At 41.5% G+C, this 25109-nt stretch overlaps 1 protein-coding gene across 2 annotated transcripts; it reads left to right on the top strand.

Moving 5' to 3' along the window:
- Positions 1-78: 78 nt before the first annotated feature.
- On the top strand, positions 79-22798 carry LOC134462462 (sodium- and chloride-dependent GABA transporter 2-like). Of its 2 annotated transcripts, none has more exons than XM_063215500.1 (14): positions 79-335; positions 660-794; positions 2053-2193; positions 3326-3413; positions 3833-3965; positions 5495-5629; positions 6076-6179; positions 6283-6407; positions 6876-6988; positions 7444-7584; positions 19675-19777; positions 19917-20017; positions 20246-20416; positions 22436-22798. In XM_063215500.1, exons 1-14 carry the CDS (start codon positions 116-118, stop codon positions 22607-22609), a joined length of 1884 nt encoding a protein of 627 aa, XP_063071570.1. In that variant the 5' UTR covers positions 79-115; the 3' UTR covers positions 22610-22798. The 2 variants fall into 2 exon arrangements, with proteins under 2 accessions (XP_063071570.1, XP_063071572.1); XM_063215502.1 differs by having other exon boundaries at positions 263-335; positions 725-794.
- The last annotated feature ends 2311 nt before the right edge of the window (positions 22799-25109 follow it).

Consider the following 25109-nt stretch of genomic DNA (forward strand, 5'->3'; position numbering starts at 1 on the left):
CCTCACACTAATGACAGTTATTTTGCCTTGCTCAGTATCCCGTTTCAACACAAAAAGGGTAAAATTGTTCTCCATTATGTCTGTGCCCTTTAAATATGCTCTCCCCATAACACTGATGTTCAATGATTGGTGCAGGACCATGGACAAGCAGCTGGAGCCTGAGGTGAAGTCCAAACTGGCATTCCTGGATGGAGACATGGTTCAAGCTGTTCCCAGCATACCAGAGAGGGGCCAGTGGGCCAACAAGATGGAGTTCATCCTGGCAGTAGCAGGCCAGATTATTGGCCTGGGTAATGTGTGGCGGTTCCCATATCTGTGTTACAAAAATGGAGGAGGTAAGAGAAGACATTGACTTCTTTTTAATCGAAAATAAACGTGACAAAGAAATGTTGACTAGTGTTTGTTCTGCGACATCATGTGATAGAATGTGTAGTAGACAACATTTTGATGCCTCTGACATTTCATTGTATGTTGCTCCACAAGTCAGTTGCTACCAACAGTTGTCCAAATGTTTATCAACGTGATGCAGTATTTCTTTTCAAGTAAACACTCTATTACAAGATATTATTGTGAGGGAATTTTGTTGGCCAGTATATTTACGAGCTTCTCTGCCAGGGGTGATACTGTACATGTGAGTGTTTACACTATGCCCCCCTAAGGGGTCTTCTTCATTCCTTATGTGCTGTTCCTCTTCACCTGTGGCATTCCCCTCTTCCTGCTGGAGACCTCTCTTGGCCAGTACACCAGCCAGGGCTCCATCACCTGCTGGAGAAAGATATGTCCTCTGTTTGAAGGTACACATTACCGCTACAGCACGCACACATGCTGACATACTGTACACGCACGTGTAGTCTATGCACACACACACACACACACACACACACACACACACACACACACACACACACACACACACACACACACACACACACACACACACACACACACACACACACACACACACACACCTTATGCAAACTGCAAATTTCACTGCATGTTTTGTTGTAGGCCTATCATTATATTCCCCACACACCCAACCCCCGCCTCTGTCTAGTCTGCTTAGTCATCATCTCTGAAGGACTTTTTTTTTCTTACGCAGAAGTTCACATGTTTTGTGGAACTCCATATGCCTAGTTAAGTGGAAGTTCACATGCATATTTGTGTTTTTTGGGTGTTGGGTTTAACAGCAACTAGATTTTGTTTTCTTTGCTGTGTGTTGGAAAGGTTCACAAGTGAGGGACAGTTACTTACTTGGTTAAACATGAACAGTATATCTTCGTGTCATGTTGCAGATTCTGTATAAGTATTTCAATCATTCACAAACTGTGATGTTCGTTTGCCGTGTTCACCTTGTTTTAACAATAGCTGTGTACTGTAATGCAACAGTGTTCTACGTGTCGGGGTAAATGAATGGTTAAAAGGCACAACAAAACATGGTTATAACAAACCAAGAAAAAGGAAACCCAACAAAAACACACACATACACACACACACAAACACACACACACACACACAAACACACACACACACACACACACACAACCTCGCACACACGCGCATGCATGCGCTCACATACACGCATACACACACACACACTCGCACATGCACATGCGCATGCACGCACACACAAACATTCAAGGACATTACCCCAGCCTTCTTAGGTAGGGCAGCTTTCAATACCATTTCTTGTACTGTACTGTATCTGTATTGGCAGACCAGTCCTCCTCCAAAGTACTTGTAAACAGGGCTGACAGCTCTCGCTGGGCCCAGGACAAAGTCCTTTGAAAGGACCCCCCACAGAATATATTCAATGTAATGAGGATCCAATTATGCAACCCCCTTCTCACTAGGCCCTGGACAACTTGTCCCCCCTTGTCGTCTTCCCTGCTTGTACACACAGGCAGTCTCTACTTTTCTTCCTATCAGATGTGACAGGCAGCAGTAGGGGGGGCAGTTGTTGTTCTGGGTTCCAACACAATTTGATTGTAATCTCTCACGACTGACTGCCCATTTTTAACAATCATTTCAACAATTTCTAATGCGTCTCCACAGGTCTGGGTTATGGAAGCCAGGTGGTGGTCTTGTACTCCAGTATTTACTACATAATCATCCTGGCCTGGGCATTCTTCTACCTGTTCTCGTCCTTCAGCAGCGAGTTGCCCTGGGCAAACTGTAAAAACTCTTGGAACACAGGTATTAGTTCATTGCCACTGATTTAATTGAATTTATGTGTAATTTCTGGATTTGTGTTTCCACTAGAACAGAATTACATTACATATTACGCTTACTTTACAGCTGATGCTTTTATCCAAAGGGACTTACAGATATTATAGGGTAGCCTCTTTCTGCAAATGAGGTCGCCGGCAGGCCTGTTCACTATTTTCGGAAAATACTCAACTACATCATAACAACATTGCTATGACATTACCGAGAGCCTTAAGTAACAGATTAACCCATTGTGTCCTGGAGCGACATATACGCTGCATTCAAGCTCTTGAGATTTGAGCTGTTTTATTAAAGATGTGGGTATGTTAGAGCTGAATGAACACTTTACTGGTACAAAACAAAGGTTATAGATTTTAAATGTAACTTATTTCATGTTTGTATGTGCTTCGGAGGTTGAGATAGGATTTAATAGGCAGAGGGCACCCTTTCCCAAAAAGGGGTTAGGACAAAATGGGTTAAGATAGCCATTACAATTTTGGTGTCAGTAAGGTTATAACAAAGGCTCTGCACAAAGGGGCTAAGGTCCCTGAGGCAGTGTGGGGTTAGGTGCTTTTCTCAAGGCCACTTAAAGGGTGCACTCTGTAGTATTTGTAGTAGTTTGTTTCCAGTATTCATGCTGCCCATTCACAAATGTTACATTTTTCATGAATACTTACGACCAGCATTATGACTGGGAAAATTGCAGTTTTCATACATGCAAAGGGGGATCTTTTTTCCACCCTTTTTGAATTTCCAGAAATAGACATTTTTAGCTGCAAAACGTAATGTACTTTGGTCATACTAGTAGTAAATTTTAGTTAATTATTTAGTAAATATTCATGAAAATATCAAATTTGGCGGTAGACAGTAAAGTTTCAATGAGCAGCATAGTTGCAATGCCTACTCTGGCCACCATCCTACACAGTGCACCTTTAAAGTAAGCCATGGAGGAAGGAAGGTAAGGGTGGTGGTAAGGAAAGGGATTGGTAAGGGTGCTGATTGAACCTGCAACCCTGTGTACTGTCTGAGAAGAATTAGTCTACATATTATGTAGGCCCCCTGTACTGTGAAAATGAATGTGCAGTATAAGCTCATTGGTTTTTAATATGTTTATTAACAGTGAACTGCATGGAGTTTGACAAAAGCAGAGGCCTGTTCAACTTGACCCTGTTTGAAAATGCTACATCACCCGTGAAAGAATTCTGGGAGTAAGTGTAAAAGACGTTTGTGATTGGAAAAAAAATGGGAAAGGGGATCAACCCCATTATTGATTACAATACTGCAACCTAGGTTGTGAGCAGTCAATCAATGGAAAGTGCATTTTAAAGAGGAAGGTCAGCACACTGCCAATTGTGGTCCCAAAAATACATTTTATTTAATTAAAATTGGCAAAGTTTCAATCCCCCTGGATCTTCATCAGACATCTGGACAAAAATCCAGAGGGATCGAAATATAAATGAAGTTTATATTGGCAGTGACCTTCCTCTTTCCATTATCTGATGCTATTGTCTGGCACCTACAAAAAGTTACTTTGGATGTGTGGCTCCAGTATCAAAATCACTTACCTGTCCTGATAGGCATATCATGTCATTACAAGTAACAAACTTTACTCTCGTTTCGTTCCCAGGAGAAGAGTTCTGAATATCACAGGGAGTGTGTATGAACTTGGGAACATGCGATGGGAGTTAGTCCTGTGTCTTATTCTTTCCTGGATCATCTGCTATTTCTGTGTCTGGAAAGGAGTTAAATCCACAGGAAAGGTGAGTGCCAGAAAGGCTTGGTTTGACATCCATCAAAGTGTTATAGACGTAGTGTTCGTTGCTTGGCTTCTCCTAGTTGATTTTGAACCTTTTGTTGTTGTTTTTTTCTGAACTGCATACAGTATGGTTGGAATTGTACTATTGAATAAAGAGAAAGGTTGCACCATGCATACATAGGTTGCACTATGCATAAATTCTGTAGCTTTTATTGTCTTCACGCTTTTCACCATTGCGCCTTCTTCAGAGCGTGGCATGAAACACTTCTGTGTAACCAATAGAAGTTGTTTATGTAGGGTGTATTTCTTTCCTTATTTTTGACTGATGACCTAGTCCTACAAATTATTATGATTAAAAAGAAGCAAATTTGAAATGTAGAGGGTAGGGCCGTAAAAGTCAGGGATTATGTTACGACCCCTGGCTCAAAAGGTGCAACATAAAAGGAATCCACACGCAGGATAACGGTTTAGGGTATTTATTTGAATAAGTAGAATAAAGAATAATGTGGTGCAAGATCAGTAATAGTGTGAGTGTATGCAAAGATGTCTAGGGGTGACCAAATCAAAACCAAAACCGCCAAAGGGAGAGGGAGGGTCATTGTAATGAACAGTTCCTTTGGAGGGAGAGGGAGGGTCATTGTAATGAACAGTTTCATACAGAGTCTTAGCGGATACTCCTGTGATGAAGTGCAAGGCTGGGGTACACAATACATCTTCTTTTTTTAAGTGAAGAAGATAGACTAGAGTGCATATGTCACCATACATAAATCAGGGGTGGGGAACCTATGTCTCAAGGGCCATATACAGCCCCTGAGTCATATACAGCCCCTGAGTCTTATGCAGCCCCCGACATAATTTTAATGTTATACAGTTTCACATGAAATATGACGTATTTTGTAAAGAAATGCAATATAATAACAGTCGGTTATATTTTCAGGGCACGTAGTGAAGGTGGGGTATGTTATAAAGGTGGCCGCCTTCAATATAGGCCTAAAGTGCAGGGGGAAATACTGGTTTGTGTTCATAGTACGGCCCTTGGAGGACTTTATAAAATTTGAAGTGGCCCCTTGAATGAGAAATGTTCCCCACCCCTGCCATAAATCAACAGCCAACAAGAATGGGCGCTAAACAAATGTTATGTTCCACACCTGCTCCGAAATGAAAGACTTACTATGAAGGCCATTTAAACCACTTGCTCTGCCACACCCGCACTTGGTGAAATGTTGCATGTTAATCATTGACTGTCATTATAGTAGGGTACTTATGGGACATCACCTAAGGTCCCGCTTTAGCAGTGGCAATGGAAGTTGTGTCCTTCTTATCTGCGTACCCCAGAGAGGGTTGGGCCAGGTATTGCATTGACCCTGTCTCTCTGTGTGTTTGTGCACCTGCAGTTTTTAGGGTCATCTGTGGTAACCGAACACAATACAGCATTTTGTGCATCTACTGTACATTCGATCAGGTTGCTATCTGATTGCTGTTGTTGGTATAGCGCAGTTACATTAGCCACTGTGTTTGGTCCTTGGTCCACAGGTGGTGTACTTCACAGCTACCTTCCCCTATGTGATGCTCATCGTGCTGTTGGTGCGTGGGGTCACTCTGCCTGGAGCAGCAGACGGCATCAAGTTCTACCTCTACCCTGATCCAGCACGCCTGGCTGACCCACAGGTACAGTCACACATGTAACTCATTTAGTTATTTGTCTCTTGGAACCATGCTCTCATTCTTTTAAGTTGTTTTAATGGTTCCCATCGCGAACCAACTTTTCAGTTCCTGAATTTTGATTTTTGGCATGAACACACCATTTGTTTGTAGATTAGATGTAGGAAGTAGCACTGCTTTTAGAGGGCAATCACATTATTCAATCATACTGGCCATTGTTGTTGGTATTTACAAATAATGTGCACAATTATAATTATACCGTTTTCCAGTTCTCCACATCAGGGGTTTTCAACTGGTTCTGGCCTACAGACCCCCAGTTAGTCCACTGCTCTCTTTGTTTGCAATACTGCAATACTGCCACAGACCACCAGTGGGCCTGACAGGCTTCCGAAACATTCCACATAAAATCAAAGGTACTGTTTTCACGCTACAATGCCTTAAATCTCTTACAGGTGTGGATGGATGCTGGTACTCAGATTTTCTATTCATACGCCATTTGTATTGGATGTCTAACTGCTCTGGGTAGTTACAATAAGTACAACAACAACTGTTACAAGTAAGTGCACAATAGTTTAACTCAGATTCATATTAAATGCCATCCTCTAAAAGTATTTGTTTCTTTTAAAAAGTGAAACTAATGGACCATCTCTGTTTTCTAGAGACTGTGTTTATCTGTGCCTGTTGAACAGTGGGACCAGTTTTGTCGCCGGTTTTGCCATTTTCTCTGTGTTGGGGTTCATGGCCTTTGAACAAAAAGTGAACATCTCAATGGTTGCAGAATCAGGTAAACTTTAGTGCCAGTTGATCTTGTGTAACACATACACATGTATATCTTTAGCAGGCCTCTTAAGACCATGTTTACAGTTCTATGGCTATTTAATAACAACTGCTGTTATGTGGCACAATTCATACAAGACATGCAGCCGAATGTGCTTAACAGTTTGACATAGGCTACTAACAACAACAATTACCATAAGTTAAATGAAATAGATTCATTAAGAAGAAAACAAATATTTGGTAAAAGTTAAAGCGCCATCGAGGAGGACAGAGTAGCGTTTTGGTGTTGCGATGCGATGGTTGCGTCGCATTGTAGTGGCTGTGTAGAGGTACTCTTAAGCAAGGCAACTAACCCCAGACTTTTTGTTTCAGGGACTGCAGCCTATACACCATACTTATGTAACTAAATGAATGATAAAATAAAGTGTCAGTTACGTGTAATGTAATGTAATGTGATGTGGTGTAATGTGTATAGGTCCAGGCTTGGCTTTCATCGCCTATCCTCGAGCAGTGGCCATGATGCCTTTACCCCAGTTGTGGTCTGCATGCTTCTTCATCATGATCATCCTGCTGGGGCTGGACAGTGAGGTAATGATGATAATAATAATAATAATAATAATAATCATCATCATCTTATTATTACTATTATCAATAATAATAACAATAATTATAATTATAATAATAAGTAACTAAAGAGGTAAAGGATTTTTCTTCATCATGATCATCTTGCTGGGGTTGGATAGTGAAGTAAGCACACTCTGAAAAGGTAGATCATTAATGAAATGTATGAGGCAAACATATAAGCAATTCACTTGGAAAATCTGGTCCTGGATTGTGGCTTCTGCCTTGGCCTACCATTGCCCGACATAGTCATAGGGAGTCTTTTTCAGTGTGGTATTCACCAAAAAGGATTAATCATTAAGCTACATCTTGGACAACAATATGTTTTGTAGGAATTATTACAATATTTGTATCTGTCTTAAGATATTTTAGGGGTTTTCCCCCATTAGATTTAATGTTTTAATAGGCCTTATTCATTTAAGTTTGTAGGTCTGGAAGCTTTGATGACCAGCATCACAGACATGTTCCCCGCGTTCTTCCACACTGGCAGGCACAGACGCAAGATCCTCCTGCTCCTCATCAGCATCGCCAGCTTCCTCATCGGCTTAGTCATGGTCACAGAGGTAAGAGAGCTCATCTTCAAGCTGGATCAAGCTGAGGGACATGGCTTGTTCATTTATTTACCTAATGTTTGATACATCGTAGCCAGGGCCGGATTATGATGGCCTGGGCCCCTAGGCTACACGTTGCGGTGGGCACCCCTGGAAGGAAAATAATTTTGCTACAAAATGGCATAGACAGTGTCATAATCACGAGCTAGGAATTAAGCATAAGTTGTCTACCAACTGCTCTCAATAAGACGTGATTTTTTTCAATATTGCATCCTGTCACAATTCCGCAATTTTTGACTTTTGGCCATTCAGGGGCCCCCTGGCAGGTGGGGGCCCCTAGGCTGCAGTCATATCTAGCCTGTGCGTTAATCTGGGCCTGATGGTAGCCCCGCTGTAATAGCCATTGAAAATGTAATTATTATCATAGTACTACTCCACTATGACATAAAAGAGGGCCTTTATTAATGCACTTTGACTCAACGCTGTGTTTTAACAGGTTAGCATACTCCAGATATCATCCCTCAAGTCCGGCAAACATCAGCAGACACCTTGCACAACACTAACTTTATGATGATATCTCGAGCATGTTAAGATGCTTTGAACACTATGTAAACAAGCCATACCCCCATTAACGCCCCCCCAACACCCCCCCCCCCATTATTCCATTCCTGTATGGAATAATTAAAACTTTTTTGACTTTCTTTTGGCATTGTTGTGCACAGAGAGACACATACAGAACAGACAAGCAGAATGTTGTAAGACCACATTATCCCATTTATTATAGTGTGGTAATCAGAGGATTGTGTTATGCCTAAAAGAACTCTATATTATAATTATAAACACGACACAATCAATCGAATAGAAATATTCAGGAAATAACTGCTCCCCATGCTTAAAGACAAAACCACATCAAAATCCCATGCCAAAGGCTACGAGTAAATGTGTGCTAGAGGGTGATGAATAACTTCATATACTGTAGAAAATGCTCAAACTTTCCTTAAACTCAGAGCATTGCCCTTCACAGCCTTCTAGTTACACTGTAAATGATAAACACATAATGGCTACTATCAAGTCATTAACAGTTCTAGTCAATTAACCTGTTGAATCAGAGATGTTAAAGGGACACAAGGTAGGATTTTCAAGTTAATTGATTACCTTCACAAGTCTATCCATGTGTAAAGATTCAAAGACTCAAGATTCAAAAAACCATATTACAAATTTGTCTTGTGGTGTGCACGTTTGTGAGTGTGTGTGTGTGTGTGTGTGTGTGTGTGTGTGTGTGTGTGTGTGTGTGTGTGTGTGTGTGTGTGTGTGTGTGTGTGTGAGTGAATGAGTGTGTGTGTGTGTGTGTGTGTGTGTGTGTGTGTGTGTGTGTGTGTGTGTGTGTGTGTGTGTGTGTGTGTGTGTGTGTGTGTGTGTGTGTGTGTGTGTGTCCAGTCCAGTGTAGTAGAGGTGGCAGATGGTACAAAAGATTTCCTTAGTCCCAATAGAACATCTCTGATGATACATTCAGTTCTCTGAAGGAGGCCACGTCACAGGTGACGTCACAGGTGACGTCACAGGTGTCAAAATCTTGAAACACGGCACGAGGTGTCCTAAACGACTCATAAAAAGGCAAACAGTGACTTACTGCTTTCACAGTCCACAGTCAGTCATTGCCACTAACTTTTGGTTGACAAAGGCCTACCCAAACAAGCATAACGGAAAAAAACTTGCAATAAAGTAAAGCCAGTACAGAAAATCCAGGTTTAAGTACTGCCATACACACATTCTCATTTGTATGAGTGTTGGTACTCTGAGATGAAAAAAAACGTCCAAACCGTGAGCGGAGGATTAATCTGTAGATAATCAGGCAGGCACGTTGGCAGGCACTGTAGGAAAGTGTGAACATTCACTAAACCTACGTGGGAACAGCGTTTAGTAATGCATGGACAGCTTCTCCTCTTAGGATAGGTAGTAGGCCTATTCTTTATCCAAGTTTTCAAATGTAGATATAGAATACTGACAAACTTTCCTTTTCCTTCCAACACAGGGGATTTCACTGAGTAACCACTCTAGAGCACTGTAGGTCTATGTCTTGCGATCATCTGATTCTGAACTGGTTGAATCAAATTTGCATTTTTAAGGGATCATTGTGTCATAGACAGAAATAGTTCTGCACGGCCTATCTAGATAGTTCCACACAGCCACGCTAGCCTCTTAGCCACGCTAGCTTGAGGATTAATAGCTGTTTATTGTTAGATATTTTAACTGATTTCAGATGGGAATGAGTTCCTACCTGCAGAGATTATTAACTATTTTACAACTTAGAAGGGAGGTGAGGCCCCCTTGAAGCAATGGGGCAGCTATCTGCATAGTGAGGAACATGAGGCCCACTAGCAGTGGCTCCTGAATCAGTGAGAAATGGATACCATCCTGTGTACATCCAAAACTTACCCCTGGGACAGGCCTAACCTTTTAATGGAATACTGTATGTAGTAGGCCTACGTACCTATAAACCAGTGGTGGACAGTAACGAAGTAAATGTAATTCGTTACTGTACTTAAGTAACATTTTCATACTTTCCTACTTTACTCAAGTATTTTTATTTGGTAAGACTTTATACTTTTACTTCACTACATTTCAAAGCGAAATTTAGTACTTTCACTTCGTTACATTTACAGAAACACTCGTTCCTTACTCGTTCCTTTTTTCTTATTTAAGGTGATACACGGCAGGTGAATGAATTCATTTTTAATGCCCTGGTCAAATGAAATCTGAGATTCACGCTTGTGTGAAGAAAGTGAAACTGAATCCGATTGGCAGACTCAGAGATTCGCCATTGTGATTGGTTGTAAAGTGTCACGTGACAACAAGCTCTACTGTAAAGAATTAGTTTTAGGAGGAAATAGTCTAGTCACCAGAGGGGGGTCACGCGCACCCCCTGTACTTGTTGTCGAAACCTATTTTTTTAGACACCTCCATATGTCTAATTTACAATAAGAGATGTTAGCATTGCTGAAAATTGTCCCATGGGTGTTTTTCAGGGCTCATCTTGGAAACTGTGCAATAGCGATTTATACAATTCTGACATTTGACTATTCACATAACTTTTGAACCAGACATGGTACAAAGACAAATGAGACCACTTTTCCACATAATTATAGCATGGGGAATTGATTGGAAGGGTCAAAAGGTTCATAAAAACATGTTTAGACTACTTTCCAGGAGAAAAATGACTAAAATGTATCAAATATTCTAGAAATTCGGACAGGAACTAGTGTGTAGATTTTCAAAAGTGGTGTAAAGATGACATTCATTGCAAGCATTTATGACTAAAAACATTCTTTGACTTGAGGTGACTACCATACATACTGTCATTAACATTAAAACATCCCTGCCACCTTTTAAGACTATGCTTAGTCATGGTTGATGCGAAAAGCACAATATTAGCAATCAGATGCATTGAGATACATTGATGACTTGACCCTTCCAAAGCATCCAAAAACAGATTTTTCAGTGGTTTACAATAGTATCAGAAGTACTTGGACAGAAACAGACTTCATGATGAGGGTATAAGGGCCTGGTATCCACACGTGGGGCCTATGCTTTCTGAGCAGCACCGTTGGGAGCAATTTGCATAAACAAAAGGACATCAAAATGACATATTCAACATCTGCACCGTGTGCTGTTCATAAAAGATGTTGCAGGTAGCATAACATTCTCCATGTTCTCTCCAGACTTTGTCATGTCTGTCACATGTCTTCAATGTGAACCTGCTCTCATCTATGAACAGCACAGTGAACCAATGGTGAATGTGCCAGTCTTTATGTTATCTGGTATATTGAAATCGCTCCCTACAGTGCTGCTTTGTACAAAGTAGGAAAAGGCCCCACTTGTGGACACCAGACCCTCATACCCTCCTAATGAAATCATCCTCATCATCCTGGACCTCTCCGGAGCTTTTGAGAAAGTCTCTAACATCATCCACTGGATTAGGGATCACCTGGATTGATGCTCAGCTCATCTTGGATTCATCACTATCAATTCAGTCCCATATCAGAATAGTCACCAAATATGCTTTTTACCATCTCAGAAACATCTCCAGACTTGCTCTCAAACTCTAACACACACACACACACACACACACGCACGCACGCACACACACACGCACGCACACGCACACGCAAACGCACACACACACACACACACACACACACACACACACACACACACACACACACACACACACACACACACACACACACACACACACACACACACACTGCAAAGCAACATTGGGTTATTGAAAGTCACTATATACTGTAGAATTGTTATTGCTCCTGAGCATTTGAGCATTTGACATTAGTGGCCTAAAAAGCTGATTTTTTCAGGGCTCTGGCAATCCCACTGCTGGGTTGTAAGCCATCCTATGGCCTCCTCCATGTCCCTTGGTGTACTGACATGTCTCCTGGCATATTTTGCATGCTCTGGACAATGTGATGAAGGACACACCCAACTGTCTTGCCACAGCACACATAGATGATTGAATGTGTAGCGCTAGCTGAGCAAATGTTCATGATGGGTGGTGAAGCACTTGCCCATTCCAGTTTACACAGGAAGCAATGGCATTAATGGGCTTCATCAGTGACAAAGAGTTGGTGTCCCAGTAGAGAACCTTGTTCATGCACCTCTCCAGGGATTTTCTGTAGTTCACTCTCTCTACACCGGTAACAAACCCAGTGATGGGTGAAGAGTGTGAAGGGTGTTGGGGGTCCCCTGGGTATTGGGTTGTTGTGTCTGTATCACATTTACAATGTCAACCTCTTTCCTGAGTCTCATCACCCCATGGCGAGGATATCCACCAGAGCTCTGTCATCTGCAAACGTCCAAAGAGGATTGGTGCTAATAGGTTGTTTTGCACTGATGACTGAGCACACAACCTCGGGCCCTGTGCTGAGAGTCATGATGAATGAGGTTCTTGGAATTTGGTGCTTGCCTAAAGAAGTCTTGAAGCAAGTTGCAGAGGCTGGTGCTGATACCCAGATTGTACAGTCTGTAGATGAGGTACTGGTGCTGAATGCTGAATTGCAATCCATGACCAGAATGCTCATATGTCAAGAGCATTCTCTCATATTAGTTTTTTTGTACATATGGATTAGGGCTGGTACGACGGGAGAAATCACCTCCTCTGTGGGATATTTGGCTGAGTATACAATGTGAACAAGAAGAGGGTAGATGGATGGATTTGTTTTTGGATGTGCAACATTACTAGCCCTTCAAAGCGTGATCGTGACTGCTTTAAAACATGATGGGATCATGGCTTGTTGGTAAAGAGAGTGTTTAGCAACTCTGCTCTGTCTTTGAGCACACAACATTGGCCATTGTCTGGACCATTTGGTTTTCATGAGTTGATTATGGCAGACACAGAGTCTGACACAAACACAGTCTGACACAGACACAGTGTTTCTCACTGATGCCTGGAGAGAATGGTGGTCAAATCCAAAGCTTTAATTTTAAATCAGAGTGCATCCTAGGGGGTATACTAAGACGCTGGTTTAGTAGTGTTAGAGGTATAATCATCTGGAGCCTGGACCCCTAATTTTCTTTACTAAAGGATAACAATAGGCATAGTCATGCTCCAACTACATCAACTCAGTCACCCAGACCTGTCGATTCCCGATGTCCAACGTACAGAATATCAGACCTGCGCTGACACAATATTCTACACAACGACTGGTCCAGGCCACGGTCCTGTCCCCCGTTGACTACTGCAACTCACTCATGACAGGTCTACCTGCTTGTGCGCTAAAACCTCTGCAGATGATCCAGAATGCGGCGGCACGCTTGATATTCAATCAACCCAAAAGTACCCATGTTACTCCTCTGTTTATTGAAGAGAACTGCGCTCATTCAGCACAAGCCATCTGGCTCTGCCATCCAGTCGCTCTAGGTACTCCCAGTCAAGACTGTTCTCCGTTGTTGTACCCAAGTGGTGGAACGGTCTCCCAGAGGCAGCAAGACTAAGCACATCTCTTGCAGCCTTCAAGAAACAAGTACCTTCCTCTTTCGAGAGTATCTACTAGACTAATTCTTGAGCTGGCCTAGCCCAAGGGCAGACTCTTGACATGATGTTTATTTTAGTTTAGTTTATGTGTGTGTGTATGTATCTGTGTGTGTGCTGTGTGTGTACTCTTAAAAAAAAAACTAACCCCTCTTTGCAACTGCACTTGTTGTTCTGTATATTTCATGTGCACTTTGTATTTGCTTGTGATGTTGGCTTGATTATGTCCTCTTTTGAAAGTCGCTTTGGTTATAAAGCGTCTGCCAAATACAATGTAATGTAATGTAATGTAATGTAATGTAATGTAATATCTATTCGCAGGTTTACCACTCATTGTTGGTTAACCGAGTCTGGTTTATCATTTAACCATGTTCTAAGTATACCTCCTGGCTTAAAGGATAGTTCCGGCGTAAAATGAAAGTTTCACCATCGCTTTCCCATGCCACATAATGTATCTAATGATGAGCCATTCTGGGCAATGCTGCGCCGTTATGGAGTTAGCTAATTTTAAGCTTTTTGGCGAAAAACGCAGCCAATGCATCACGGCGGGGCCAATTATAGACCTATTATTTTCTGATGTTTCCCCGCTATAAACAACTTCAAAAACGCTACACACTTCATCACAAAGGTCTCGTCAATCAAACCGAGGCACAGGGAAGATCATCGGACCACAGTCTTTCATTGGCCAGTGTTTTCAGAGGTGTCTCACTGTTGCAACTCTCTGACCCGGATGCAGGCTACTCAGGTGGCTAGGTAGGCTAAACATGGTCCGCGGTTCTTACACCGGCTGCGACCGTAAAATGAAAAGCTGGAACCCCGACCGTTTTCACCGACTGCCACTGTCTAAACCAGCCATATTACGGGAATGGCTAATAGCATCAGAAGTGGACAAAACTGACATAAAACCCCGGAGGGATCGCGACTACCGTGTGTGCAGGCAGCAGATTTGAAGAGTTGTATGGAGAGTACCGGTGGCAGATGGACACTCCCAACTGAGATAACTCCCGGACGTGTAGCCCCAGGTGGTTTTATCACTCCCAGACGTTCGATCAGGTAGGCAGACTACTCTTACAAAGTAATTGCAACACGGTATAATATAACATGGATTCAACTTTGTAATAACACACTACTGGTGCTGTACTTACATTCTAGTACGACTTTATAAAATTCCTCCTGCCCTCCTCCGTTGCGTAATGGTCCATCTGACCTCGCGTGCCCTGGTCAATTAGTGTCTTCTTCACTGAAACTACTCTAGCATGCTTGACATCAACCACATCGAATGCCTCAGGTCGCACAATTTCACAATTTCACTTGCCATCCCGCGCTAGTTTGTTTTGACAGTTTATTTATCTCCTGTAGTGGGCTACATTTACTGCACCTGTATGCCTTCCCAAAACAGAGTGCTTGCTGGCAAAGACGCGCGGTGTTGCAACAAGTTTCACAGATTCACAGACACTCAAGATTCATGAGCCAGACACATTTACACATGTTTCTCTCTCTACCTCCATAGTAGGGCTGCACAATTAATCGAAAAATAATCAAAATCGTGATAAAATTGTGAAATCGAACTCATGATTTTAATCGTGATTTAATCGTGGCAATAGTGACCTACTTTTGAGAGCGTCCTTGAAGCCAGAACATACTGACAGGCTGGTGTTCCTGGCCAGAAATCTGTCCACTTAAGTTTCATGCTATTACCTTTACATAATTACTACAATTCATTTTATTTTGCTCATCCCGTATGTAATTCATTCTTGGTTCTACTTCATCTTCTTATCATTTTCAAAAAAATCAGCAAAAATCAATAATCGTGATTAATAATCGTGATTATGATTTTGACCAAAATAATCGTGATTATGATTTTTTCCATAATCGTGCAGCCCTACTCCATAGCCATGCGCCTTTTTGGTACAGCATTCATCTTTAGACGGTTTCGTTTAGGTGTTCCATCTCCCTTACTCTTCTTGTAGTCATCATCCTCGAAATGCTCCCTCCATACACGGTTGTAGCGATCCCTCAGGGTTTTTATGTCAGTTTCGTCCACTTCTAATGCTATTAGCCATTCCCGTAGTATGGCTGGTTTAGACAGTGGCAGTCGGTGAAAACGGTCGGGGTTCCAGCTTTTCATTTTACGGTCACAGCCGGTGTAAGAACCGCGGACCATGTTTAGCCTACCTAGCCACCTGATTGAGTAGCCTGCATCCGGGTCAGAGAGTTGCAACAGTGAGACACCTCTGAAAACACTGGCCAGTGAAAGACTGTGGTCCGATGATCTTCTCTGTGCCTCGGTTTGATTGACGAGACCTTTGTGATGAAGTGTGTAGCGTTTTTGAAGTTGTTTATAGCGGGGAAACATCAGAAAATAATAGGCCTATAATTGGCCCCGCCGTGATGCATTGGCTGCGTTTTTCGCCAAAAAGCTTAAAATTAGCTAACTCCATAACGGCGCGGCATTGCCCAGAATGGCTCATCATTAGATACATTATGTGGCATGGGAAAGCGATGGTGAAACTTTCATTTTACGCCGGAACTATCCTTTAATACTATAGATACTCAGAGTTCTGAGTATTTGTTTCATCTTTTATTATGCTATTGATGCAGGTGTTTGGGCATGTTGTGTTACCATGGAAATTGGGATGGCTTCTTCTGGCAAATTACAGCAATGTGCAGGAGCTGGCTAGTGTGTTGCATGTTTTAAAGCAATAAAGGGTAAATTTGTTTGCAAGAAATTATATGCATTGTGCTGCCAACACCACTTCAAGGAGTTAGGAAATACAAAATGAGAGTATTCTAATTCTAAATCTTCAGAATTGCTGGAAAGTGGGAATTTTACATTGTTGTTAGCCGTATACAGAAATGCAATTACTCAGAACATGAACTGATTAAGTCAGAAACACCTATATTGATATTATTATCTCTATTGGCTACACAAGATTCTGAGCCTACACATGCCAGCTTTTTTCACCAATTTCGATCTTAGAATTAAATTCAATAAGATTATTTTATGTAGATAATGGACTTCCTCAATATCAAAATGTATTCACAATTACTTATCCATCAAGTAAGCATGGTATTAAGAATATGACATTATCACAATACATATCAAACATCACTATTCCTGGTCATTGTATGGTCATTTTCAGACAATGCTCATTTTGTGGGCCTGGTGGCGGCCATCTTGAAATTGAGGCCTTTCTTGTCACCAAAAACTGGGTAAACATTTAATATGTTCTAATTACTTTTGATAGTATTGTAAACCACTGAAAAATCTGTTTTGGATGCTTTGGAAGGGTCGAGTCATCAATGCATCTGATTGCTAATATTATGCTTTTCGCATCAACCATGACTAAGCATAGCCTTAAAAGGATGTTTTAATGTTAATGACAGTATGTATGGTAGTCACCTCAAGTCAAAGAATGTATTTAGTCATAAATGCTTGCAATGAATGTCATCTTTACACCATTTTTGAAAATCTACACACTAGTTCCTGTCCGAATTTCTGGAATATTTGATACATTTTAGTCATTTTTCTCCTAGAAAGTAGTCTAAACATGTTTTTATGAACCTATTGACCCTTCCAATCAATTCCCCATGCTATAATTATGTGGAAAAGTGGTCTCATTTGTCTTTGTACCATGTCTTGTTCAAAAGTTATGTGAATAGTCAAATGTCAGAATTGTATAACTCGCTATTGCACAGTTTCCAAGATGAGCCCTGAAAAACACCCATGGGACAATTTGCAGCAATGCTAACATCTTTTATTGTAAATAAGACATAAGGAGGACTCTAAAAAAATAGGTTTCGACAACAAGTACAGGGGGTGCGCGTACCCCCTTTTGGTGACTAGACTAAAAGCGAGAAGAGCAAGACCACTGATGTGTCCACTGTTGCGACTTGCGAGACGAATTGAAATAAGAAGAAACGGTACTTTCTAGTAACACGCGGAAAGCACAGCAAAACAATAAAGCAGGCGACAATAACGTTGTTAGAGTGTATTAATCTGCACGTCGTATTCGTTGTGTGAGGGGGGAGAGATTTAGCTCGCAGGCTGCACTCGCCTGACGAGACGAAATTTGTCAGATAGGCTTCGCGTTTGAACTGAATAATCAGCGAATTGATACTTAATGTAGGCCCTACTGCTTATTTGACTTATTTTGCTACTATATCTGTGTTATGGCTTAGGCCTACAATAGAGTCACATAATTACTGCTTTTGTAGCGTGTTGGTTTCTTCAGTGAAGTGCACAGGATGCCTAAACATGCTTATTCCAAACCATCCAGGCGCACAACTCCGTGATAGCATTCTTTCCCCTCAATACATTGCAGTATTTTCTGAAGTAGTTGGGGATATCAATTACTTGTCTAATAGACTCCCCTGTGGGGAGTCTTGTAGTAGTTGTTCTAATAGGCATATAATCAATTTAAGCCTAATCATTCTTAATATTAATTGCCCTTTCATGTGTTCTTTTGGGCATATTAGGGTCAGTATTTGTTTAGAGAGGTGAAAATGAACTGATGCTAAAACATCCATGGACTTACTCCACAGTGTTTCTGAGGCCTGTTGTGGCCTAGTTCTAACATGTTGGTATAGCCTATGCAAATCAGAGGATATTTAATTAGATATGACCAAACTAGGCCTACAACACTTAAATATTAAAATTGCACCAAAAGCTTCATTTTTAAGTTTTTACTTTTTACTTTTAGTACTTAAGTATTTTTGACGGCGGATACTTTTGTACTTCTACTCAAGTAAAAAAGTGAGGTGAATACTTTCACTTTTACTTGAGTAGTTTTCAATGCAAGGTAACTGTACTTTTACTCAAGTACATAACTGGTGTACTTCGTCCACCACTGCTATAAACACGTTTTAAGTAAAGTAGGATACAACAATGTACATAACATAGCCTATATCTCCAGGCTCAAAACTCACCATTTTTGTATCCAAAAAGTATGTAACCTCGTTTGATACTAAGTACATTGTACATTATGTAAGGTAGATAATTTGAATAAAAATGCAGCACATTGGCCCTCCCGTGGCTGATATGGTAGGGCACACGTTTACCACTTGGCCGACCCGGGTTCAATTCCCGGTCTGGGTCCTTTGCCGGTCCTTCCCCATATCTCTCTCCTTCACTATCCTGTCTCACAAAAACCAATAAAGGCTGAAAAGCCCCCAAAAAAATACTTTAAAAAAAATGTGGCACATTGTTCTGCCAAAGGTAGGCTAATGCCCCAGTAACAAGCTCTGTGGCCACTCAAGTTCCAAATATTTATATCCATATGTTAATTTGCAGTAGCTTTAGTTGGTAAATCCTAGTTTAGATCTCCATCAGTACGCAGCTGCCATATGGTTCAATTAACAGGTCTGCCATCTGCTGGTGGGATGGCTTAACAACATTATTTCAGCTAAGTGTCTTCAGAAACTACTGTTTACATTAGAATTTCGAAAGAGAATTCTCATCTAGTGCTCACCCACCTGATAGAAAATATTTTCTAATACCAGTAATTGTGGTAAAGAATGGAAATGTAGCCTATTCCAGTACCGAACAGATTCCAGGAAAGTCCTTTGAAATCTGGATGTTGACGTTTTACAATTTTGCAATAGTCTTTTTTTCACTGGGAACAGTGACTCATAAATGTTTGGCAACTTTTATCAGCAATATCTAATCCACGTTTAATGAAGCTCTTTGAAAAGGCTAGATAATTTACGTATGTGTAAGGTGAGGGTTGGGGCAGGTATTGCAACAATGCAGACAGGCAGGCAGGCAGGCAGGTAGGCAGGCAGGCAGACAGACAGACAGACAGACAGGCAGGCAGGCAGGCAGGCTCGCACGCAGGCAGGCATACAGACAGACAGAGACAGACAGACATACCGACAGGCAGGTAGGGAGGCAGACAGACAGAGTAATTGCAATAACTGACCCAACTGCCTCCAGGGGACCAGGTAAAAAGCAGAAAAGCTCAACACACATGATGGACATGGTACAATTATGGTCAATTATCTGATATTTGCCTCTTTCTCTCTCTCTCTCTTTTTGGTCTTGTCTGTCTTCTTCTCAGGGCGGTCTGTACATCTTTCAACTGTTTGACTACTATGCCTGCAGTGGCATGACTCTGCTCCTGTTTGCTATCTTCCAATCTGTGTGCATTGGATGGGTGTATGGTAAGATATATGCTATTCACTGTAACTTTAACTCATTATTTTCCTCCTTTTATAAGCCACCAAGGTGTAGTTGGTGTGTGGCATCAGCTAATGGGGATCCTAATAAAATACCAATACCAAAATAAAATGTTCCCATCAGGTGCTGACCATCTCTACGACAACATAGAGGATATGATCGGATACCGCCCTTTTCCATTAATAAAGTACTGTTGGAAATACGTCACACCAGTGATCTGCTCAGTGAGTATTTTTTTGAAGGATCATCTCAATTCTGGGTTTAAAGAAACAAATCAACGCACAAGATAATATGATACAGTACATGTATGCATCTCTTTTCCTCTGTGTGTGTGTGGGGAGGGAGTCAATTGGTCTCAATCGGCTATGTAGTATAGGCCCCTGGGGTTATGCTGGGGGTTTTTTTTCTGAGAAAGATGATGATGAGGTAAAATCCCCTCCTTCTCTCCTCAGGGCACATTTGTCTTCTCCCTCATCAAGTACAGCCCTCTGAAGTTCAACAATGTCATTGAGTATCCTTGGTGGGGTTACGCCATTGGCTGGTGGTTCACCCTCTCCTCAACGTTGCTGGTGCCCATTTGGATGCTGTACTCAGTTCTTTCCACACCGGGAAGCCTTCGAGAGGTGCGTTTCATCACTAGGCTATCCACAGTATCGCAGACGTGAAGTTACACAGTCATAACTTAAAGCAGGGAAACCCTGGCCCTGGGGCCAAAGCTGGCCTGCATAGTCATTTTATTTGGCCCCAGAGATCATTTCAAATCACAGTTGGCCCACATACAACATAAATGTGTATTAAGACTTGAACATGAAAATGTGTGTATCACAGGAATATGAGTGGGCCGCGGCCAGTGAAACAGCTCACACTCAAATGCAACATAATAGTGCAGGCACATGTGAACTACAGCTGATGGGGGAGGAGTGGGACCTCGGGTCAGAATCGAATCTGGGTTCCCTGTGTAACAGTGCAGTGCCCTACCGTTTGAGCTACAGCAGGCCCATGTTTTGTTTCTCTATTTGATTTTTTTAATGTAAAAGGTTTTGACTTTATCCACCCAAAACATTTTAAGTATGTGCAGTGAACAATAGCTTTTATTGTCTGTGAAGAGGGCCACCCTTCAACTAGCTAGTAACCCATTCAAATATAGTTCAGCAACTTAGCCTACTTCAGCCCTAGTGAAAATGGGCCAATTGATTCATGTTGTGTGCATTTCACAATAAGGTATAGCGGAGGACTTAATCCATAATGCACATGCGCTGTATATGAATAGTTTCTTTATCAATGGTTATGGTAAGTCCAATCACAATCTTATGTCCTGAACACAAACACGATTTGCACAAAGCTCATAAGATAATACCCAGTCCCATTTGATTGAAAAAATGTAAAGGAGAATTCCAGGCAATTTCAACATCCATTGTATTATGCACAATACCCTTGACTTGTCAGTATGCGATGTAGTATTATTTTCTCTTCAGCCCTTTCCGATAGTCTGGACATTCTAATAGGGAAATTGGAATTATCCTTTAATTCAAAAGGCTCTTTTCCTCTGCAGTTTTCTAGCCGGTAGCCTACAGCTCAACACAGCACAACTCGCCCATCACTTGTTGCTTTTAGATTGGGAACGACACAGCTCGACTCAGCAAAACCAGCCAGACGGCTGAAGCGAGCTGAGCGGGTCTTTTGCTGCCTACTACACGGAATCCGTGTCAACTTGTCTTCACCGGTGAATCAAAAAAAAATCATGGCGCCCACCAGATAAGCTCTCTTGGACTGCTCTTAAGTTTGACACTGTATTATTTGGATATTAAAATCAACGGCAGAATTCAACATTGTACTATTTATAGCCTACATTTGATAGGTGAGATATCTGTCTGCCTTACCTCAAGTCAACTAGCCTATGTAAAGTAATGCTACATGACAACGCCAAAAACATAACTCCAACAATACTCCGGGTAACACGGTTTGTAATGGAAACACAAACCAGGCTGGTTTGACAGTACGACTCAGCTTGACACGGCATGACTCGGTCGCAGTCCATTCCTTTTTGATTATCCAAGTATGGCACTGCACGGGGTCAGCTCTATGTTCCCACAGCCCATTGGTCCCACAGCCCAATGCTCCCACAGTTTATTCCTGCTGGTCCATGTTCCCATATTTTAAAGAAATTATTCAAATATTGGCCCTATGTTCCACAACTCCATGCTCCCACATTATCGAGTAAACTACCTGTAAGAGAACATGCCTTTCTCCCCGTCATGGAACATAGGGCCTAAATTTCAATAAATTCGTAGAAATATGGGAACATAGACCAGCAGAAATATTCTGTAAGACCAATGAGCTGTGGGACCAATGGGCCTAAAAATTAATGTTAAAAGTCTTAATGATGAGGGACCAATGGGCTGTGGAAATATAGACACACTCCCGCACTGCACAGCTCGAAAACCAGCCCTCATTTTTCTGCCTAGGACCCAGAATGCTGTGCGTGAGCTCACCCACAACAGTGACCCAAAACACAATCAAACAAGTGGCCACCAGATGAAATACCTTGGAATTCTCTTTAGTTTGACACTGCATTACTTTGATAATAAAATCTTTCTGATTTCTTCTCAAAATTCTCACTTTTTCGTCTTCTTCTTCTCCAGAGACTGCGGGCGCTCTGCACCCCATCCTTAGACCTTCCAGAGAACTCCAAGAAGAAAAACCCCATCTACTGTCCGGCCAACCAGGACTATGTGAACGGGAACGGGAACGGGCTCCCACCCCACTCCACAGATGCATCAAGCTGGAGCAAGTTCAGAGACACTGGCCCTCTTTAGAGGAGTGCCCTCAAGCCCCTTTGCTACTCAGACTAAGCTGCGTCAGAGCAATAACACTTTCAATGCTGTTTTTATATATACCTCTTGTGGTCAGGTGGCAGGTTTAATTCTCTTATGGACGGTGTGTTTTTTTTTCAGTTATATAAGTGCCAATGTGTTCCTGTGACCTATCCACTTTGTGCCAAGTAGCACATAAGGCCTTCCAGGCCAATGTGTTCACTGAGACGGAAAAGCAGCGGTGAGCATTTTTAACGAGTATTTTATTGAGTGCTTTACACCCACTTGATGTGGGATCACAAACAAAGGTCGTTCGGCCAATTTCCAGAGTTAATTCAGCAATGTGCATATCATGTAGCGTTTTCTCTTCTCATCCAATTCTTCTTTTTGGTTGTGAAAAGAACATACCACAATTTGTAATGTGTCAGTAACGGAAACTAACCTCAGTCGAAAGCTGTTCCTCCTGTCGGTCTTCAAAGAATATATTTTGGAAAAATCAGATGGTGACCAGAGAAGTTACCAGGTGTGTGTGTGTGTGTGCGTGCACTGTGTGTGCGCTGTGCGCGCACCATGCATGTCTGTGTGTGTGTGTGTGTGTGTGTGTGTGTGTGTGTGTGTGTGTGTGTGTGTGTGTGTGTGTGTGTGTGTGTGTGTGTGTGTGGGTGTGTGTGTGTGTGTGTGTGTGTGTGTGTGTGTGTGTGTGTGTGTGTTTGCGCGTGCGCCGTGCATGTCTCTGTGTGTGTCTGCGTGTGTGCGTGTGTGTGTGCACTCGCGCCGTGCATGTGTGTGTGTGTGTGTGTGCGCGCGCGTGCCGTGCATGCATGTGAATGTCTGTGTGTGTACTCACACTTGTGTAGCCTATATATATACATATATACATGTATATATATATATTACTAGTTTTCATGGCCTTATTGTGATATGACTTGGTATCACAAGACAGAAAGACAGAAAGTTGTGTTACAGCGTTCAAAAGGGCACCGACCCTCTAATTAATAAATGCAGATTGTTCCTCATCTTTTGTACAGTTTTGGTTTTGCCACACTGCAGTGGTCAGTAGAGGAAATATGTTTCATGGGGTACTGAAGGAGTGACACAAGGCGTATATTTTAAAGGTAACGTATGTCAATTGTTTTGTAGTTTAATGGCAAAAGGAAAAGATCATGAGCGCTCGGAAGTGTTTTCTCCAGGTAGAGGGGGTGACTCTGGTTATTCCTTTTAAGGCTTCATAGAATGATTGACTATATCCAAAGCACTCTCCTCCCTGTCCCTGTTTTGTAGTTTATTTCCAGAAATGATGCTGTCCCTTCACAAGTTACCATGTTATCTTTTTCATGGATATTTACCACCACCATCAATTTGTATTTTATTGATTCATTTTATTATCAAGTATTATGGAAATGTACAGTCATTCATAAATGAATAGGTAAATGAATAGGATCTCTCATTTTGAATTACCAGCCAGACATCCATGATTGCAAATCTTACTGTACTGTACTTTGGTCAGACCAGTAAACATTATTTACTTTATTACTTAGTGAATATTCATGAAAAGATCACAGCGTACAATTGGGAAATAAGCAACTGCAAGTACTCACTGGACCTTTACAGTATGGTGTAAGATCACCATCACGTTTTGTGAATTTGTGAACACTTACTTTTTATGTGAATATAATTGTAAGGATATCCATGATTCATCAATTGTTTCACAGTGCTATTGATAGAATCGGGTGTTGAAGTAAAATTACAACACCAGTTACAAATACGTATTTTAGACATATATTTTAGTTCTCTTCAAAAGTCATTACGCAGTGGATTTGTGCCTATGTGTTTTTGTAAACAATTAGTACTGTACATTATATAACAAAAATATCACATGTTGGGACCATGTGTTTTAAATAGCCTATCACATTTGCTATGTTGTGTATGAATGTCTTCCATTTTACTGTCTGTCAGTTTACTGAGTTTTTTTCTGTATGTTGCTGACATTCGGACTCAAGGTCCCAAAATCAACATTGAATTCTTCTCGTATATTGTAACTGTCAAATTCATCAAAATGATCTTAATTATTTTGCACAAACAAGTCACTTTTCAATGGTTTGGTGTTCCCTGAGTGCTTGGGGCTTGTGTCTTGAGTGCAAAAATAGTCTTCCGCTTGGAAACTTTGTAAAGAAGAATAGTCTTTGTAAGGCTAGTTGAAGAACAAGGCCCAATAATTTTTTTTTTTTGCGTTGTTCTCTTTGTTGACTGGTGATATGTACATGTCTACCATTTGTTCCAGAATGTTGTAACGATGATATGTGTGATGCCTTACATAGCCATTACATGTGGCCAAAATAAAAGAATGGGAAAGTGAAACTTTCACCTAATGTCTTACCCCACTCCGTGAAAGGAGTTTAGACCACCAGTACATTTCCTGGTTGAAATCATGGTTTAAGACACTTGTCACTGTTGAATGAAAAAGAATAGCTGGGACAGTTTCATTGCAAAATGGTGTATGTCC

The sequence above is a fragment of the Engraulis encrasicolus genome, chromosome 14 (assembly GCF_034702125.1).
Source record: "Engraulis encrasicolus isolate BLACKSEA-1 chromosome 14, IST_EnEncr_1.0, whole genome shotgun sequence".
NCBI classification, from domain to species: domain Eukaryota; kingdom Metazoa; phylum Chordata; class Actinopteri; order Clupeiformes; family Engraulidae; genus Engraulis; species Engraulis encrasicolus.

What these genes read in the sequence shown, in the direction of transcription:
- LOC134462462 (XM_063215500.1), top strand. Translation starts at nt 116, where the DNA reads ATGTTCAATGATTGGTGCAGGACCATGGACAAGCAGCTGGAGCCTGAG. An exon ending in CACGCCTGGCTGACCCACAG is followed by an intron (nt 5,630 to 6,075) that starts GTACAGTCACAC and finishes AATCTCTTACAG; the next exon opens with GTGTGGATGGATGCTGGTAC. An exon ending in CTCAATGGTTGCAGAATCAG is followed by an intron (nt 6,408 to 6,875) that starts GTAAACTTTAGT and finishes TAATGTGTATAG; the next exon opens with GTCCAGGCTTGGCTTTCATC.